Raw genomic sequence first — 21,297 nt, forward strand, 5'->3', positions numbered from 1 at the left:
AAGAATTAAGAATATGGACCAAGGATTTAGCTCAGTGGCATGGTGCCTGCCTGGCAAGCACAAGGTCCTAAGTTCCATCCCCTGTGTGAAAAAAAAAAAAAACAAGAATTAAGAATATGACATTTTGGTAGATAATAGAAAGTATTGGATAAGACAAATTGGTAATACAAGTACTGTAACAGATGATTAATGAATAATTCCCAGTTAAACAAAACTTTTTTTTTTTTTTTTTGTGGTACAGGGGATTGAACTCGGGTCCTTGTGCTTTTGAGGCAAGTGGCGGAACCACTGAGCTAAATCCCTGGCCCCCGAAACTTTTTATTTTTAATTTTTTCCCAGGGAAACTTATAAGAATAGGTTTTCGTTCTGGGTGATTTAGCTCAGTGGTTTGGCCGCCTGCTGTGCAAGCGCAAGGACCCGAGTTCAATCCCCGATACCAAAAAAAAATAACTCAAGAATAGGTTTGCTTCATGTATACATATAAGAACTAGGAATGTAATGAATAGAATTCAAAACGTAGCCTTTATTAAAATAAGTTCTGTGATTTTGCTAAGTTTATATATTGTAAGTATAAGATTAAATAATACAAGATTGGGCTGGGGATTTAGCTCAGTGGTTCCTCCACTTTCCTCACAAACACAAGGTCCCAAGTTTGATCCCCGGTACCAAAAAAAACCCTCAGGGCCAGGGGTTTAGCTGAGTGGTTCTGGCACCTGCCTCACAAGCTCAAGGTCCCGAATTCGATCCCCAGCACCAAAAAATAATAATAATAATATAAGATTAAACCAAATTATAAAACTATTATAAAATTTTTTAAACTTACTTTTTTCCCCCTTTTTTAGATACCTAACAGATTTTGAACCAATTCAGTGCATGGGTCGTGGTGGCTTTGGAGTTGTCTTTGAAGCTAGAAACAAAGTAGATGACTGCAATTATGCTATCAAGAGGATCCGGCTGCCCAACAGGTAATGGGTGACACTTTAGTAAACTTGGAATTGGCACTAGATGATTAACCCCATAGCATAATGTCCTTCTTACACGTATACTCTGCAGTCACTATAGAGAACATTGTTTCTAACTTTCCAAGTACCAGGTTCTTAGTGTTGCCAAGTAACTTTGCTGTCTAAATATTGTTCTATATGTAGGTTACTTTGTATTTACTTTTAAAATATGATATTGTTTTTGATTATTAACAATTCAGGACTTTCTCATAGGGATATATAATAACTATAGACTTTAGTAAATTGCAACATTTTTAAAAAAACATTCAGTTATTATAGTAAATAAAAGTATTTAAAACTTGATACCAGGTGTTAAAAGTACATCCTCATAATCTCAGCTACTTGGAAGGCTGAGGTAGAAGGATTGCAACCTAGAAACCAGCCTGGGCAATTTAGTGCAACCCTGTCTCAAAATAAAACTTTTAAAGGTCTGGGGTTGTAGCTTAGTGCTCCCTGGGTTCAATCCTCAGTACCATAAAAAGGACACAGACAAAGAAACTATTGATAAGTCTTTTTATCCAGTAATAACCACTGTTAACACTTTACTTTGGTTTTTTTTCCTGGTCATAGATTTACCTGATACTAGTATTATACAGTTTTATCTATTGCTTCTCAGCATTTTCCATGGATTTTAAGAGTACTTTGTTTAAATACTAAAATGCATTAAAAGCATGGCTTAGTAATAGTCCATTCAGAACATGTGTCAAATATTTCTTTTTTTTTTTTTGGTACTGGGGATCCAACTCGGGACCTTGCGCTTGCAAGGCAGGTGCTGAGTGCCAAATATTTCTTAATGTTAAACAATTTGGTTGCTGATGTTTTTTTAAAATCTTGCAATATTCATCTTTTGTATACATTTTTATCCTATCTGTGTACATTTTTAATCACATCTGTTACCTTATGGTAGATTCCTGGAAGTCGAATTTCTAGCCTAGAACAGTATGATGCTTAAGTTGATGGGCTTTCAGCAATACCATCCTTCCCGTTTCTGTAAAAGTTTCTTACTAATCCTTGATCACTGAGCTGTCCTTATATTGAGTAGTACAGGTAGTTTTTTCTACCTGATAAAGACCCAGGAATTTGATGGCTTGGGTACTAGGAACTTACTGTTTCCTTTTATTTTTTTTTAATTTTTTAAAATAACTTTATTATCAAACACACACATACAAAAATTAAGACCATTCAAAGAAGAACAATGCAAGGGGAAAAAACTACAGTAAAATTCAAATACAGTAGAACTCAACCAAAACAAAACTGAAAAGAAACTTAAACATTTTCCATATAACTTATAAAAGCATCTCAAGCACCAGCAAGACAATAGACGATGTGATTTGTTTCAGAAAGATCCCCCAAACCAACACTGAACAAATAGTGATCTGGAAAAAAACTCCAGTTAGTTAGCAGACTCCACATAAGCCAAGCTTCTCCCTAATTTAAATTTCGATACAGTCATATGACACGTGATGGAAACACAATCTGAGAAATATGTTATTAGGCAATTTCATCTGTGTGTATCCTTAATTACACTTTCAGTTTCTCACACTAGAGAAACTATTCAGTATTTACACATATGTGTCCTATTTATTTCACTTAAGAGGATGGGCTCAATATGCATCCATTTAGCTATAAATGTCTCTAGTTTCTTGTTCTTTATGGCTGAGTAGTACTCCATTTTATAAGAAAAACCACATCTTCTTTACTCAGTTTCCAGTTAATGGGCACCTGGGCTTTTTCCAAGCTTTTGCTATTACGAACTGTGCTGCTATAAACATGGGTGCACATGTATTGCTGCGGTAAGATTCTTTTAATTCCTTTGTGAGGATACCCAGCAGGGGGATAGCTGGTTCAGACGGGACTTCTAAGCCTAGTTCTTTGAGGTATCTCCATACTGATTTCCACAGTGGTTGCGCCAGTCTGCATTCCCACCAACAATGGAGAAGGGTTCCTTTCTCCCCACACCCCCGCCACCATTTGTTATTGGATGATTTCTTAATAGCAGCCATTTCTGGGGTGAGGTGGAATCTCTGTTGTTTGCATCTGCATCTCTCGAGTAACCAGTGATGTTGAACATTTTTTCATATATTTATTTGCTGCTTTTACTTTTTTGTCTGAAAAATGTCTCTTCATTTCAAATGCCCATTTTTGAATTGGGTCTTTGAATTTAGGGGGTCTGATTTTTTTCAGTTCTTTATATATTCTAGATTGTAGTCCTTTGTCTAAGGTACAGTTGCTGAAAATTTTTTCCCAGATTGTAGGTTGTCTCTTAGCTCTGTTGGTAGTTTCTCTTGCAGTGCAGAAGCTTTTTAATAAGATAAGATCCCAGTTGTTGATTCTTTGTGCAAGTTCCTGTGCAACTGAGGTTTTGTTCATAAAGTCTTTACCTATACCAATGTCTTCAAGAGTTCTACCTAACTTATCTTCCAGCAAATTTAGAGTTTCTGTCTTAATACTTAAATCTTTAATCCACTTTGATGTTAGTTTAGTGCATGGTGATAGGTATGGGTGTAGTTTTAATCTTTGACAGGTTGAAATCCAGTTTTTCCAACACCATTTATTAAATAGGCTATCTTTCCTCCAATGAGGATGGTTGGCTTCTTTGTCAAAGATGAGGTGGATGAGCATATCTGTACTTGTTTCTGCATCTTCTAATCTATTCCACTGATCCTTGGGCCTGTTTCTTTGCCATTACCACGCTGTTTTTATCACAGTAGCTTTGTAGAGTAGTTTCAAGATGGGGATTGTAATACCCCTAGCCATATCTCTATTGCCTAAAATTTCTTTTGCTATTCTAGGTCTCTTCTGGTTCCAAATGAATTTTTGGATTGTTTTTTCTAGTTCTGTGAAATATATTGTTGGAATTACAATCAGCATTGCATTAAACCTATATAATAGTTTTGGAAGTATGGCCATTTTCATTATATTGGTTGTTCCTATACAGGAACAAGGGATGTCTTTCCATTTTCTTATATCCTACTCAATCTCCTTTTTCAAAGTGCTATAGTTTTCAGTGTAGAGGTCTTTTATTTCCTTTGTTAGATTGACTCCTAGATATTTCATTTTTTTGGATGCTATTGTAAAAGGAATTATTTCTGTAATTTCTCTCTCAGTGAGTCTATTATTTGTATATAAAAAGGCTATTGTTTTTTGAGTGTTGACCTTATATCCAGCTACTATACTGAATCTGTGAATTAAGTCTAGAAGTCTTTTGGCAGAGTATTTTGGGTCTTCTATGTAAAGTATATCATCATCAAATAATGACAGTTTAACTTCTTCCTTTCCTATTTTTATTCCTTTTATTTCTTTCTCTTTTCTAATTGCTGTGGCTAATGTTTCAAGAACAATATTAAACAGGAGTGGTGATAGTGGACATCCTTGTCTTGTTCCTGATTTTAGCGTGAAAGTTTTCAGTTTTTGACCATTTAGTATGATATTGGCTGTTGGTTTTTCATACATAGCCTTAATCAAGTTGAGATAAAGACCTTCTATTCAAATTTTCTTCTATTCTTCAATCCAATAGGGTTTTTATCATAAATGGGTGTTGGATTTTGTCAAATGCCTTTTCTGCATCTATTGAGTTGATCATACAGTTTTTGTCCTTGACTCTGTTAATATAGTGTATTATATTTATTGATTTATGAATGTTGAACCATCCTTGCATCCCTGGGATAAATCCGACTTGTTCAGGGTATATGATCTTCTTGATGGCCCTTTGTGTTCTGTTTGCCAGTATCTTGTTGAGGATTTTTCCATCTATGTTCATTAGGGAGATCGGCCTGTAGTTCTCTTTTTGGGTTGGGTCTTTCCCTGGTGTTGGAATCAAAGTAATACTTGCTTCTAGGAATGAGTTTGGAAGCTTTGCTTCCCTTTCAATTTCCTTGATGAGTTTAAAGAGTAATGGCAATAGTTCTTGTTTAAATATCTTGTAGAATTCAGCAGTGAAACTATCAGGACCTGGACTTTTCTTTGTAGGTAAATTTTTTATTATATTTTCAATTTCACTCATTGTAATTGGGGTGTTTAGAATTTCTATGTCTTCATTTAACTTTGGTAATTCATATGTATCTAGGAATCTGTCCATTTCTTCTGTGTTTTCCATTTTATTAGAGTTCAGATTCTCAAAGAAGGTATTGATGATGGTTTGAATTTCTGCTGGATCTGCTGTGACTTCACCTTTTTCATTCTTGATTGCATGGATTTGTGCCTTTTCTTTCCTGTTTTTGATAAGTTTGACTAAAGGTTTATCGATTTTATTTATTCTTTCAAACAAGCAACTCTTTGATTCATTAATTTTTTGTATCGTTCTCTTAGTCTCCATTGCATTGATTTCTGCTCTGATCTTTATAATTTCCACTCTTGTACGATCTTTGGGTTTAGTTACGCTGTTCTTTTTCTAGGAGCTTAAGGTTCTGCATTAGGTTATTTATTTGAGTTCTCTCTTTTTCCTAATATGGGCATTGACTACTATGAATTTCCCATGTAGAAGTGCTTTCATTGTGTCCCATAGATTCCTATATGTTGTACTGGCATTATCATTTACTTGTAGAAACTGTCTAATTTCTTCTTTAATTTCCTCTGTGACCCATTGGTTGTTCAGGAGGGCGTTATTTAATTTCCATGTGTTTGTAGGAGTTTTGCAGTTTCTTGTGTCATTGATCTCCAATTTTATTGCACTATGGTGTGATAATATACAGGGGATAACTTCAGTTCTTTTACATTTACTTAGACAAGTCCTGTGAGCTAGCATGTGGTCTGTTTTGGAGAATGACCCATGTCCAGCCAAAAAGAATGTGTATTCTGATTTTGTGGGGTGGAATACTCTGTAAACATCTACTAAGTCCATTTGTTCAATGGCTTGGTTCAGTTCTAGAATTTTGTTAATTTTTTGTCTAGATGATCTGTCTACTTGTGATAATGGGGTATTGAGATCTCCCACTACAATTGTATTAGAGCTTATTTGGTTTTTCATGTCCATTAATATTTGTTTTGTATAGTTGAGGGCATTCATATTTGGTGCATATATATTTATGATTATTATCGCATCCTCTTGGACTGTTCCCTTCACAAGGATGTAGTGACCGTCTTTGTCTCTCTTAATTAGTTTTGGTTTGAAATCTACTTTGTCTGAAAATAAAATTGCTACCCCTGCTTTTTTCTGGGTTCCTGCCACATGGAGATGTTTTCCATCCTTTTATTCTCAGTCTTTGTATTTCTTTTTGAGTTAGGTGTGTTTCTTCTATACAGCATATTGTTGGATTTTGCTTCTTAATCCATTCTGTCAGTCTTTCTCTTTTGGTTGGTGAGTTGAGACCATTTACATTGATAGTTATAATTGATAGATATTGACTCATCCTTGTCATGATGTTTTACTATTGGTGGCTCATTTATTTCTTTTTTGTTTGTTCGTTTGTTTTTCCATTTCCCTTTAGTTTCTTACCTTGCCTGGTGGCTTTCCTCTTTTGGGCCTCATGGAGTTGGGATCTTCCTTGTCTTTTTCTAGGATATTGCTTAGGATTGTTTGGATTGCTGGTTTGGTTTTCATGAAATTTCTCAGGTGTACTTGTCTTGATAGGATCTTAATTTCCCCATCGATTTTGAAAGATAATATTTTAGGATACCACAGTCTAGGTTGGAAGATACTTTCTGTTAGGGCTTGAAATACTTCACTCACTCCAGGCTCTCCTTGACTTGAGGGTTTGCGTTGAAAAATCTGCTGTGATTCTGATGGGCTTTCCTTTATAGGTGATTTGTTTCTTTTCTCTGTCTGTAGCATTTTGTTCTTCTCTTGAGTTTCTGGGATCTTAATTATTATGTGTCTAGGCTTAGATTTTTTTTTTTTAATCATGGCTAGTTGGAGTTCTATATGCCTCACTTGTCTGTATGTCCAGTTCTCCACCCCTGTCTGGGACGTTTTCTTTCTTTTTTTTTCCCATTAAGTTTATTGGTACATTTTAGGTGTAAAATACAGTTACATTCATCATTGGGATCTTGTACTATTACATGAGAAGTTTTCTACTATTACTTCTGTGAACAGTTTTTTTTTTAATGTCAATTGTATTTTCTCCTGTTTTTTCATAGACTCCTATCAGTCTTATGTTATTCTACCTTGCATCATCTAACAGCTGCTGGATTGATTTCCCGTGGTCCCTTACTATTTTTAAGAAATCTCTGTTTTCATGGTTCTTAACCACAATCCTGTCTTCTGTATCTGATATTCTGTCTTCAGATTCCCTTAATCTGCTATGCATGCTTTCAATGGAGTTTTTAATCTCCTGAATATCTGTTTGAATCTGTTTCATGGATTCCATTTCTTTCTTTTTTTTTTTGTATTAAATTCTTTTACTGGTACATTGTAGGTATACAACACAATTACATTTCTCATTGGGAATTGTACCTTTACATAATGCATCTTGGTTCTTATTTGTTCCCCATTCCTAGCCCTCCCTTCATGCCCTCCACCCTTCCCTATTTACAAAGACTTTATTTCCATTTTTTCCATTTCTCATCATTTTTCCTTTCCCTTCTTTCCTTTCCCCTGCCCCTCCCACTACCCCTACTCCTTTGGACCTGTTCTTCCTATTTTACATTATCGATTATTCATTCTAATCATTGGTACATTTTAGGTATACAATATAATGACATTCATCATTGGAAATTTGCACCTTTTCATAATCTCTCTTGGTTCTTATTTTTCACCCTTGCCCAGCCCTCCAACCCCTCCATTCCTCCCTATTTACAAAGATTTTGTTCCTATTTTTCCATTTTCTGATATTAATCCCATTCCCTTCTATCCTTTCCCCTAGCCCTCCCACTTCCTTCCCCTTTGCCACTTTTCTTCCTATCTCACATTACCTATTATACATTTAGTCCATATTTACACTTTCAGTTTCTCACACCAGAGAAACTATTCAGTATTTACACTTGTGTGTTCTATTTATTTCACTTAAGAGTATCGCCTCAGTGTGCATCCACTTAGCTATAAATGTCTCTAATTTTTCATGTTTTATGGCTGAGTAGTAATCCATTTTATTAAAACATCACATTTTCTTTATCCAGTCTCCAGTTAATGGGCATTTGGGCTGTTTCCAAGTTTTAGCTATTACAAACTGTGCTGCTATGAACATGGGTACACATATATCACTGTGGTATGATTCTTTTAATTCTTTGGGGAAGATCCCCAGCAGTGGAATAGCGGGGTCAAATGGGACTTCCAGTCCTAGTTCTTTGAGGTATCTCCATACTGATTTCCACAGTGCTTGCACCAGTCTACACTCCCACCAGCAGTGGAGCAGGGTTCCTCTTTCCTCACAGCCCCGCCAGCATTTGTTATTGGTTGATTTCATGATAGCAGCCATTCTTTCTGGAGTGAGGTGGAATCTCAGCGTTGTTTTCATTTGCATCTCTTGAATGACCAGTGATGTTGAACATTTTTTCATGTATTTATTTGCTATTTCTATTTCTTTGTGGGAGAAATGTCTGTTCATTTCAGATGCTCATTTTTAGATTGAGTCTTTAAATTTGGGAGGTCTGATCTTTTTAAGTTCTTTATAGATTCGAGATAGTAGACCTCTGTCTGAGGAAAAGCAGGTGAAGGTATTTTCCCACATTGTGGGTTGTCTCTTCACACTGCTGGTGGTTTCTCTTGCAGTGCAGAAGCTTTTTAGTAAGAAGAGACTCCACTTGTTGACTGTTTGTGCTAGTTCATAGGCAACTGAGGTTTTGTTCATAAAAACTTTTCCTACACCGATATCTTCAAGAGTTCTACCTAACCTCTTTTCCAACTGGTTCAGAGTTTCTATTTTAATATTTAGATCTTTAATCCATTTCAATTTTAGTTTAGTGCATGGTGAGAGATACAGGTCTAGTTTTGATCTTAGGCAAGTTGAAGCCCAATTTTTCCAGCACCATTTATTAAAGAGGCTGTCTTTCCTCCAGTGAGGGTGTTTGGCTCCTTTGTCGAAGATGACATGGCTGAGTTGGTCTGGTGTTGTTTCTGCATCTTCTAATCTGTTCCACTGGTCCTCAGATCTGTTTCTTTGCCAGTACCATGCTGTTTTATCAACAGTAGCTTTGCAGTATAGTTGCAGGTTGGGGATTGTGATACCCCCTGCCATGTCTCTGTTACCTAGAATTGCTTTTGCTATTCTGGGTCTCTTCTTGTTCCAAATGAATTTTTGGATTCATTTTCTCAAGGTCCATGAAGTATGCTGCTGGGATCTCAATTGGGATTGCATTGAATCTATATAGCAGTTTTGGAAGTATGGCCATTTTCACTATATTAATCCTTCCTACCCAGGAGCAGGGGATGTCTGTCCATTTTCTGATATCATCTTCAATCTCTCTTTTCAGACTGCCATAGTTTTCAGAGAAGAGGTCTTTGATTTCTTTCATTAGGATGGTTCCTAGGTATTTCAGTTTTTTGGATGCTATTGTGAAAGGAATTATTTGCCCTATTTCTCTCTCAGTGAGTCTGTCATTGGTGTAGAGGAAAGCTATTGATTTTTGTGTGTTGACCTTGTAACCAGCTACTTGACTGAATTTGGTTAAGTCTAGAAGACTTTTGGTGGAGTTCTTGGCGTCTTCTATATAGATTATAATGTCATCTGCAAATAATGACAATTTGACTTCTTCATTATCTATCTTTATTCCTTTTATTTCTTTCTCTTGTCTAACTGCCGTGGCTAATGTTTCCAGAACTATATTGAACAAGAGTGGTGATAGTGGACATCCTTGCCTTGTTCCTGATTTGAGTGTGAAGGATTTCAGTTTTTGACCATTTAGTATGATATTGGCTGTTGGTTTTTCATAGATGGCTTCTATCAGTTTGAGGTAGAGACCATCTATTCCAATTTTTTGTAGGGTTTTTATCATAAATGCATGTTGGATTTTGTCAAATGCTTTTTCTGCATCTATGGAGATAATCATATGGTTTTTGTCCTTGGCTCTATTGATATAGTGTATTACATTGATTGATTTTCGTATATTGAACCATCCCTGCATCCCTGGGATGAATCCCACTTGATCAGGGTGTATGATCTTCTTGATGATCTTCTGCATTCTGTTTGCCAGTATCTTATTAAGGATTTTTGCATCTATGTTCATTAGTGAGATTTGCCTATAGTTCTCTTTTTCAGTTGGGTCTTTCTCTGCTTTGGGGATCAAGGTGATGCTTGCTTCCAGGAATGAATTTGGGAGTATTGCTTCCCTTTCAATTTCATTGAAGAGTTTAAACAGTAGTGGCAGCAGTTCCTCTCTAAATGTCTTGTAGCATTCAGCAGTGAAGCCATCAGGGCCCAGGCTTTTCTTAGTTGATAAGTTTTGAATTACATTTTCAGTTTCATTGGTTGATATTGGGTTGTTCAGAATTTTTAGGTCTTCTTTGTTCAACTTTGGTAATTCATATGTATCTAGAAATCTGTCCATTTCTTCTGTGTTGTCCATCTTATTGGCGTATAGGTTCTGGAAGTAGGTATTGATGATCCTCTGGATTTCTGCTGGGTCTGTTGTAATTTCACCCTTTTCATTCCTAATTGCATGGATTTGGGCCTTTTCTTTCCTTTTTCTGACAAGTTTGGCTAAAGGTTTGTCAATTTTGTTGATTCTTTCGAAGAACCAACTCTTGGCTTCATTGATTTTTTTTGTATCGTTCTCTTAGTCTCCATTGCATTGATTTCTCCTCTGATCTTTATAATTTCCTCCCTTGTATGAGCTTTGGGGTTGTCCTGCTCTTCTTTTTCTAGAAGCTTGAGGTTCAGCATCAGGTTGTTTAATTGGGCTCGTTCTGTTTTCCTAATATGCATACTCACTGCTATGAATTTCCCTCGTAAGACTGCTTTCATTGTGTCCCATAGATTCTGATATGTTGTATTGTCATTGTCATTTAATTGAAGGAACTGTCTGATTTCTTCTTTAATTTCCTCTGTGACCCATTGGTTATTCAGAAGTGTGTTGTTCAATTTCTACATGTTTATGAAATTTTTTGAGTTTCTTTTGCTGTGGATCTCCAATTTCATTGCACTATGGTCTGATAATATACAGGGGATAACTTCAATTCCTTTGCACTTACTTAAACATGCTCTATGTGTGAGTATGTGGTCTGTTTTGGAGAATGACCCATGTGCAGCTGAGAAGAATGTGTATTCTGATTTTGTGGGGTGGAAGACTCTGTAAACATCTGTTAAGTTCATTTGTTCAAGAGTTCGATTGAGTTCTAGTATTTCATTACTTATTTTTAGTCTAGTTGATCTATTTATTTGTGACAGTGGGGTGTTGAGGTCCCCCACTACAATTGTCTTAGTGCGTATATGACTTTTCATGTCCGTTAGTATTTGTTTTATATAGTTGGGTGCACTAGTGTTTGGTGCATAGATATTTATGATTGTCATCTCTTCCTCTTGGATTGTTCCCTTTACAAGGATGTAGTGTCCTTCTTCATCTGTCTTAATCAGTGTTGGTTTGAAATCTACTTGATCTGCCAAGAGGATAGCTACTCCTGCTTTTTTTCAGGTTCCTGTCTCATGGAGTATTGTTTTCCACCCTTTAACTTTCAGTCTATGAATTTCCTCTTGAATGAAGTGTGTTTCTTGTATGCAGCATATTGTTGGATTTTGCTTCTTGACCCATTCTGCCAGTCTGTTTCTTTTGATTGGTGAATTGAGACCATTAACGTTGATGGTTATAACTGAAATGTATTGACTTGTCATTGCCATGACTTTTTCTTTTTGTTGGGTTCTCCCCCTTTACATTTAATTTCTTGTCATGCCAGATGGGTTCATTCTGCTTTGCTTCCTGGGGTTGTGATCTGTTCCGAGGATATTGTGTAAAATTCTTTGGAGTGCTGGTTTGGTATTCATGAAGTTCCTAAGGTGCTCTTTGTCATGAAAGTATCTTATTTCTCTATGAATTTTGAAAGATAGTTTTGCAGGGTACATCAATCTGGGTTGGAGACTGTTTTGTTTTAGGGCTTAGAATATGTCACTCCAAGCTCTTCTCGCCTTGATGGTTTGTGTTGAGAAGTCTGCTGTGATTCTGATGGGTTTTCCTTTGTATGTGATTTGTTTCTTTTCTCTAACTGCTTGGAGAACTTTGTTCTTCTGTTGTGTTTCTGGAATCTTAACAATTATATGCCTATGTGTAGATTGTTTTTGAGCAAGGCTATTTGGAGTCCTATATGCCTCACTTATCTGTATGTCAAGCTCTTTTCCCCTGCTTGGGAAGTTTTCTGCCATTATTTCTGTGAAGAGATTTTTTTTATGTCATCTGCACTCTCTCCTGTTTCTTCATTGACTCCAATCAGTCTTATGTTTTTCTTCTTTGCATCATCTAGCAGCTGCTGGATTGATTTCTCATGTTCCCTTATAATTTTGAAGCAATTTTTCTTTTCCTGGGCACTAATTGCAATCTTATCTTCTATATCTGAAATTCTGTCCTCACATTGGCTCATTCTGCTGTGTAGACTTTCATTGGAGTTTTTCATGTCCTGGAAATCTATTTGCATCTGCTTTATGGATTCCAGTTGTTTCTTATGTTGGGATTCCATCATGTTCCTGAGCTCCTCTCTAGATTTGTTAATCATGTCTTGTACTAGGGGCACAATTTCTCCTGTTATCTGAGGAATTATTTCTGATTTCTTTTTTTCCAGATCCCCTTTTGTTGCCAGTTCAGTGGGTCCAGGTGGTTGAGTATCAGAGTGTTCCATCTCATTTCCCTTTGGGGTTACTGTAGGTGATCTGGAAGTCTGGTTTTGAGACTTATTTACGTGTTTTCTCATTTTGACTTGGGCGGGGGGCAGCTGTTGCCGCCTGCACGAATTACCTCCTCTGAGCTGGGTGAGGTGGGACAGGGGCCAGGAGCAGCGGTAGGGATGGTGACCCAAAAGCCCTTTCCTGTGGGCTAGGAGCAGCAGGAGGGATGGTGGCCTGGAAGCCCCTTCCTCTGGCCCAGGAGCAGTGGGATGGTGGCTCAGAAGCCCCTCCCTCTGGGCCAGGAGCAGTGGGAGGGATGGTGCCCTGGAAGCCCCTTCCTCTGGGCCAGGAGCAGTGGGACAGAAGGTGGCCCAAAATCCCTTTCCACTGGGCCTGGAGCAGCAGGAGGGATGGTGACTGGGAAGCCCCTTCCTCTGGACCAGGAGCAGTGGAACGGCGGTTCAGAAGCCCCTACCTCTGGCCTGGGAACAGTGGGACTCAGTACCTTGGTCTGGTGGTTTTGTGTCCTCTGCGTCTTTGTAGTGTGGAACCAGGTGGCTGCTTGTCTGCAGCAGGGTGATTCGGTGTCTTCCGCGCAACTCAGGACCTCGGTAGGGCATGCACAGACCTGCCTGTGTGCAGCGGGCTGATCTCCATTTCTTTCTTATGTTGGGCAATCATGGTTTCTGTTTCTTTCTTATGCTTCATGGCTTCCAGCGTGTTTCTAAGCTCATCTATTTTTTTATCTGTGTATGTTATAGAGCCTCTAATTATGTCTTTTACTCCGCTCACCATCTCTGTAGTAATCTGGGAGATTATTTCTGCTTTGAATTTTCTAGAGCCTCGTTCATCTGTTTTGTTACTTCCTGTGCTATCAGTTCAGGGTGTCCAGGTGGTTGATTATCAGACTTTTCCACCTCATTTTCCCCAGAAATTGTCTTTTGTGGGGTGGAAGTCTTGAGTTTGTGACTTGCTTGAATGTCTTCTCATTTTTGTTTTTGGTGCTGTCAGTTATAAGTCAATGAGTCTCAATAAGCCAGTCAGAGACCTGTGAGATTCAGTCAGATTTCTGGCTGCAAGTCTAAAATTGAACTCCCTGTCCTGCTGCAGGGTTGAACTCTGCAAGGTTCTACTACAGGTTCCCACTGTTTTTCCCCTGAAAATAGTCCAAGTTCAAATGGGAGGTGATGATCCCTCCAACTTACCAAGTACAGTGGTCTGGTCAAATGGGCAGGGCAAGCCTGATGGAGTAGGGCACAGCCACCCCTGTCTGACCGCAGCCACCCGTGTCTGACCGCAAGGCCAAACTGGCAGCCAGTGTGCCTGTTACCGTTTCCTTTTGGTAAATAACTTTTTTTTTCCCCTTGGTAAATAACTTTTGAGTGGTTAAAATATTTCTATTGCCAGGCACTGCAGTAGAATATTAAAATTAAGCCACATTTCTTCTCTAAGAAGCCTGTACCTTCTCAGTGCTTTTGTATACAGATGCAAGTAGTTACACCGCAAGAAAGATCCTGACCAGCATCTTATCCTAGTCAGCAGCCTCACATGAAGGAACAGATGGACCTGAGAACCAGTCAATCCAGGAGGTTGAGCTTTGTGGAGCTGGCGACATTGGTTCTGGGTGTACCAGAGTGGCCTTCCTCATGTAGACAGCCATGGAGGGTAGGGTGGCCAAGTGCAGGAAGTGGCCTGAGCCAAAGGCTCTTGGCTAGTGCTTGGAGATGCTGCTGGGAATGGTGAATGCTCTGGAATGGGTGGGGCACATGGTATGGAGCAGGGAGGATGAAGAGAGCATGGAAAGAGTTGGTTGCAGCACCTTATATGCCAAGCCAAGGAGTTCACATTTTATTCTGTAGACTTGATCTTTGAGTAGAAATGTGACACTATCAAAATGGAGGTGATGCTAGCCATGTGTAGATGGCTGATCTGAGCAAAGGATAGGAGTTAGGAATGTTAAGGGGTTGCTCTGCCATATTTCAGTCCCAAGATAGGAATGAGCATAGGGACTTGGAAAGGAGGGGCTGATAGGATTTGATAACTGAATGTGGGGATCTAAAAGTTGGAAAATTTTTTAAATGTATCAGGATCCTTAGATTAGGAGAGAGGGTGTTAGGGCTTATGTGTAGATGTGCCCCCCCCCCCGCCCCCAAAAAAAGTCTCATGCTGTCATAGGCGGGGCTTTTTCAAAGGTGTCTGGATCTAGAGTGTGTGATTGATTCATGGTGCGGTGCTAGGATTAAGGGTGGTCAATTGCTAAATCAGTCCACTGATTGGTTTGGGACAGCCCTAATGCCTGTAGCCTAGGTAGAGTAAAAATGGACAGAAAGAAGCTGCCAGGATCCCTTGCTGCTTTGCTATCTTCTCCCCACCGTGAACTGTTTCTCCTCTGCAGTGCCTATCCGCCATGCCACCCTACTTTGGACCCAGCTGATTATGGAGCCTTTACAAACTATGAGCTAAATAAACCTTTCTCCCTTTAACTTTGGGTGTTGGATATTTTCTCTCAGCAAGGAGAAAAAAGTAATGGGGATGGGATGGGGACAAGATGGGTCATGGGACATTAACAATGAAGCACAAAAGGAAAAATGAGAGTAGCTGACATTTTCCTGGTCAGAAAAGAGGATATAATGTATTTATGTTGTTTAAAGTGATGGGAGATTAAATCTGTCAGAAAGACTGTCAAAGCGGAAACTAAAATCCAGATGCTTTTCTTTTTCATATTTGTTTATTAATGTATTGTGGTTGGAGGTATTTATACATTTATTTGCAGAGTGACATGTTAGAAGGTTTATATATTTTTTGGCTATGTATTTGTATTTGTGTATGTAAACATTGGTATCAGATACTATATGCTTGGCGTTTATTCTGCTGAGCATAGTATGGCATCCCAGGCAGGCTGTTAGAACTAAGTATGTGTATGAATAAATATCTTAGCCTGGCGAGAGTGGGCTGGGAGGCATCTGGAGGCCTAGCAGGGCTGTGGGCCTCCTGGAGGCTCTCTCTTCAGTGCCTATGGGCTACAGGCATGGTGGCTTCTGTAAACAGTGTGCTAGTGGAGTCAGGGTTGTGACACTGGGGTGGTCTTTGTCATGCTAAGCTCTCTTTTCTTGGTATTTCTCTTATCCTTATTCTTCCTCCTATTTTAACTAACAAACATTTAAGAGTCTAGTGACTGGTTTTCTTCAGCCCAGAAAGCTTTATTTGAATGACAAAACAGGTGAGTTTGTAGCATTTATTTCCAGAAGAAAAAAAATTACTATCGCTTCTCGGCCTTTTGGCTAAGATCAAGTGTAGAAAAAAAATTACTAAAATAAATGTGTGTTTTTTTAACTGCAGTACTTACTCTGTTTTTTGTTTTTTGCAAAAATTATGCCTGAGGCTAATACACCTACTCCTAGTTTTAAATTCAAGGGAGACTTCTATTTTATTTTATTTTTCTGTTTTCACTACTGGTAGGAATATTTCTTCAATGGGAAGTCCTTCCTCCCATAAGACATCAATAAAGAACCGTATGAACCTTTAAAAAAAAAAAAAGAATATTTCTTCAGCATCTTCTTCCTTTCTCTGCTTCAGAGAATTGGCTCGGGAAAAGGTCATGCGAGAAGTTAAAGCCTTAGCCAAACTTGAACACCCAGGAATTGTGAGATATTTCAATGCCTGGCTGGAAGCACCACCAGAGAAGTGGCAAGAAAAGATGGACGAAATTTGGCTGAAAGATGAAAGGTAACTTAGTTAAACATGGGTTTAAAAACTGTTATTTCCTGTTAGGCTAACTTTTTGCTTCTGTGTACACAATATCATTTCTATAACTAGAAAAAGAACTACAGGGCTCGGTTCTACATCATCATGTTCTATGTCATCTCTAACCGCTTTTAAGTGACCTTTAATGTTGTTTTTGAGAACAGAAGTTTTTAAAAATGATTGCCCAGTAGTGCTGTATGATTATAGTTGAGGGATTCACAATAGCTCTTCTCAGTATGAGATATTATCTGCTTCTATTTGTCTCCATTTTTAAGTTTTCGTTTAGTTTTTCTCTTAGCAGTTAAGAATTTACAACTCCCTTTCCAGTAGTTTTAAATGTACAGTTCAAGATAAACTTAGGTGTCTCAGAGGCCTTGCCCACATTAACTGCCCGTGCTGTAGGAAGGAAGACCCTGTGAGAGCTGCCTGGGAAGAGCCCAGAGGAAGCAGGCACAGGGAGACTGCCAGCACTCAGAAAGGCTCCTATGCATGACGGGCCCCTAAGCAGCTTACAGCAGTGACGCTCATGGGCCACTCCAGGACCAAAGGAAGTGACCTTCATCTTGAGCTGTGAGCGTCGACAGGGACTTCAGAATCACGGCAGCCAAGGAACCCTGTCCTTGGTGTTCCTTCAGCCCTTTGTGTTTTGCACTAAAAGCTTTGGTTGCCCTGGAGAGATCATCCCAGATAACTGTTTCAAGTATAAATTAATCTTTCAAATCAAGATTTTTTAGGAGTGGATATGTGTTGTGTTGTTTGTCATCTGATAACTGGTTTTATTATAGGTGATACTTCTGAAACAAAAAGTGCATCTCAGATAACTTAATGTATTCACTCTCATCCCTTTGTTTCTCCCACTTTTAGCACAGACTGGCCTCTCAGCTCTCTTAGCCCCATGGATGCACCATCCGTTAAAATACGCAGGGTGGATCCATTCTCCACCAAAGAACATATTGAAATCATAGCTCCTTCGCCACAGAGAAGCAGGTCTTTTTCTGTGGGGATTTCCCGTGGCCAGACAAGCTCCTCTGAGAGCCAGTTCTCTCCTCTGGAGCTGTCAGGAACAGACCATGGAGACAGCAGTGGGTCAGCGGATGCAGCAAACAACCTGCAGGACAGTTGCCTCACAGACTGTGACATGGAAGATGGCACTATGGACGCCAATGATGAGGGTTACTCCTTTGAACTTTGTCCTTCTGAAGCTTCTCCCTACGTGAGGTCAAGGGAGACCTCCTCTTCCATAGTGTTTGAAGATTCTGGCTGTGATAATGCATCCAGTAAAGAAGAGCCCAAAACTAACCGAGTGCATATTGGCAACCATTGTGCTAATAAACTCACTGCCTTGAAGTACTCCAGCAGCAGATCTTCAGAAGCCACCTTGTCTGTTTCTCCGCCAAGACCAACCACTTTAAGTTTAGATCTCACTAAGAACACTACAGAGAAACTCCAGCCCAGCTCACCAAAGGTGTATCTTTACATTCAAATGCAGCTGTGCAGAAAAGAAAACCTCAAAGACTGGATGAACCAGCGGTGTACGCTGGAGGAGCGGGAGCGGGGCGTGTGTCTGCACATCTTCCTGCAGATCGCTGAGGCGGTGGAGTTCCTGCACAGCAAAGGGCTCATGCACAGGGACCTCAAGGTCTGTGGAGGCGGGATGTCACCCGGAGTTTCCCTTGGGGAAACTTGGGGGTTCAGTGCAGCACTCACAGTACTGGTCAGATTGTCAGGGAAGGACCCTTAGGAGGGTGGGAAGTGAAGGCATCACAGAGAGAGGTCTGTGAAGAGCCCTGCTGCAGGAATAGTCACACATTCGCAAACTTCATGCAAGTCTGCATTCTCCTCTATAATGTGTTTATGTTCAGATTACTCTGAATAATGTTCATAGTAGTCCTTAAAGGGGAAAGAAAACAAATGCATATGTAAAATCCACCACAAGCAGTTATACCATTTTTTCTGTAATCCCAAGGCCCTGCACTGGCCTGGTGAGAGGTCCCTGAGTGCAGGAGAGTTTGACTGCCCAGCTCTTACTTGGGGCAGCAAATAGCCATGCTTCTGCCCCAATTTCTGAACTTCTTGGGCTTTGGAGGGGAAGCTGGATAGAGAAAAGTAGCAAATGGAACCACCAGGTAATTGTAGCTCTAAAACCTTCAATTCCATTTTTATTGTATAAGTATCAAAAAGTGTAGTGGGACAGAATGATAAATTACATAAAATTCTTACAAAACTTGTAGCATTTCCTTAGTATGTTTGTGAAAATAAGTATACAGGACTTTTATATAACTAATTTCTGTCATTCACATGCTAATAGTGGTCTCTGTACATGTGTAATGAATGTGTAAATTTTTTTTCTGATGAAAATAGCTCAAATCTTGACAGATTTGGATTCATTTTAAATATTTTCCAGTTTATTTATGTAACCACAAACTTCTGCATCAGGCTATTTGGGCAAAAGTTATTTTCTTCCAAAAAATCATCAGTAAGTTTTTAAACTGTTGAGTATATTTTAAAAGTTTGGGGATAATAGGAATAAGAATTAGAAATAATTCCCATTTTCCAGAATAATTTTTGGTTATATATAATTGCTGTGCTTCAGTGATTTTGGTTTGAATACAAATTGGTTGCTAGGACTTGTTCTGCAGCAAATGGAAAGTTCAGAGGTGAGTTCTTTGGTTGGAATGGAGACGACAGCCTACAGAAGACCAGACACCTTTAACCCAAGAGATACTGGCTGTTCAGGGTTGAGTGCATTTAACATTCACCATTTGGTAGAAGACAGCAAACTGATTACTCATTCTTCTTGAACTTAACACTTGCCGTAAACACACACCAAGTTGAAAGGCAACATAATCGTGTTTTCACTAATAATGAACATTCTGCTAATTTTATAATATAAATGAGATGGTGAAGTTTACTTAATGCCATGATGTTGTCTAAAATTAGATTTTTCTGAATATGCAAACAGAAAAATTCCAAGGGTTAATTTCCCCTGTAGTTTCTCTAAAAATCTGAAACATTTTATTCCTTTCAAAAGACAAAGATTTTTAGTGTGCTGAAAAAAATACCATGAGCATTTTTTCTTCTCAATTGAAAAGCTATACATTTTGCTTCGTTATAACCTACCTTTTTGAGCTCAATGTTATATCTTTTCTAACCACCACCACCCCCATTTGTATTAGGGTCACATTTTTTGTCATCAGTGTTCTCTGTTCCTGCCACTCCAACCTTCTAGTACTATATTTTACTCTGTCCACCTTGGACTCTCCTCAGTTCTTCAAATACAGTGTTCTAAGACAGTGATGGCAAATCTTTCAGAGCTTTCTATGATAATAAACAGCCTGCTGCAGCACATGTGTCATAGGTTCACCACCACTGTCCTAGGGCCTGGTATTTCTCCTTCATCATCCTTACCAGACCCAGATTATTTCTCCTCTGGTTTCTGTGGTGGCATGAACCATGTCTGTAGCCTCACTACACTACTTGTGTATTTTCTCATATCATTTTATGATAAATGGTCATATCATTTTATTTTGAATTTTCTTTTGTTTGCACCCAAAGTATGATTTAGTCAGAAAAGGAGCTTTGTTGGCGCATGTGACTAAACTTTTGAGGATGACAGTTGTAAAACTTTTGCTATGATCAAATGATTTGGCCAGAACCTAGTCTCTCATTTCTTATTTCTATTTTCAGTCAGGTTCTCCCCTCATAGTCTCAGCATAGCTGTCAGAGATTCTCATGGTTGCTGGTTTGCCTTTTGGAGAATGTTCGGTTTCCATCTACTTCAAGGAGGAAAGGTTTATTTTGGCTCTTGGTTTCAGAGGCTTCAGTCCATGGTCCCTGGCTCAGTTGTTCTTGGGTCTGTAGTGACACAGTATATCATGGTAGAAGTGTCATAGCATCCAGGAAGAAGGGAGAGAAGGGAGCCAAAAAGGAAAGGCCCCAGAACAAGATGGAGTCCCCAGGGGGGTACCCATGACCTGCTGTCTTAAACTAGGCTCCACTTTGAGTGTCCAGCACCTCCCAATAATGGCATCAACTTATGGGTTCATCAGTGGATTATTGCACTGATGAAGTTAGAAGCCCTCATGATTTTTCTGAAGACATGATGTTTTGGGGAGACTTTTTAGATTCAAGCCGTAACAGAGGGCTTTTGGATAGGGGCTGGGGAGAAAAGTAGCTCTTTCTTCCCATTGGTCAGAAGTGTTGGGTCTCAGTCTACTGAGAAACCAGTTGCCCCTTCAGGGAATGGGATTTCGTGGCTTGCTTTGAGCAACTATGGGGTTGCTGCACACTCAGGAGGAAGAGAGTTCTTGAAGCAAAGTCAAGATACTTGTAATGGAAACAGAGGGAGTTACATCTGGAAAACCAAAACGCTGTCTGTTTCAGGGTTCAGGAAGTAAATGCCATCAGAGGACAGCAGTGGGGAGGAAAGAATAAAGCAGCATAGTGTGAAGTCTCTGGTCCAGGGTTATTTGTGGGAGATCTGCGGGTTATAACCATAGATTTTAATTATACATAGTAATTGAATTGTTTCAAAGTTCAATTTGTACAATGGCATTTTGGATATTGAGAACACAGTGGGTTTTTTTCTGGCAATATTTGAAGCATGAAATTCAATTTTATGGACTAACTAGCTTCCTTTTTACTTAATTTATGGACTGTGTTATGTTACCTTCAAGGTAGAGTAGTCTCTGGGGGAAGGATGTCATGTAGGGGACTTTGAGTTTGATGAGCTCATGGGACATTGGGTTAGAGATGCCCTATAAACAGTTTTGCGTAAGAGTTTTGAACTCAAGATAGAAGTCAAGAGTGGTAGATATGATCTTGCATATATAAGTTTTAGAAGACGTAGCATAAATGATACTAGCCAAGAG

General features: G+C 39.0%; 1 protein-coding gene and 1 pseudogene across 2 annotated transcripts in view; both read left to right on the plus strand.

Moving 5' to 3' along the window:
- Window positions 1-21,297, plus strand: part of Eif2ak3 (eukaryotic translation initiation factor 2 alpha kinase 3) — an 84,630-nt gene that overhangs the window by 50,227 nt on the left and 13,106 nt on the right. For both annotated transcript variants that reach the window (XM_004844547.3, XM_021258183.2), the window contains 3 exons: window positions 843-965; window positions 16,259-16,408; window positions 17,291-18,065. In XM_004844547.3, coding sequence (XP_004844604.2) covers window positions 843-965; window positions 16,259-16,408; window positions 17,291-18,065 — 1,048 coding nt within the window. The remainder of the gene's footprint in view (window positions 1-842; window positions 966-16,258; window positions 16,409-17,290; window positions 18,066-21,297) is intronic.
- On the plus strand, window positions 15,944-16,073 carry LOC147829781 (U2 spliceosomal RNA; annotated as a pseudogene).

Source organism: Heterocephalus glaber, unplaced genomic scaffold (genome assembly GCF_053883595.1).
Source record: "Heterocephalus glaber isolate CG9 unplaced genomic scaffold, H.glaber_assembly_v1.0 deba00000470, whole genome shotgun sequence".
NCBI lineage: Eukaryota > Metazoa > Chordata > Mammalia > Rodentia > Bathyergidae > Heterocephalus > Heterocephalus glaber.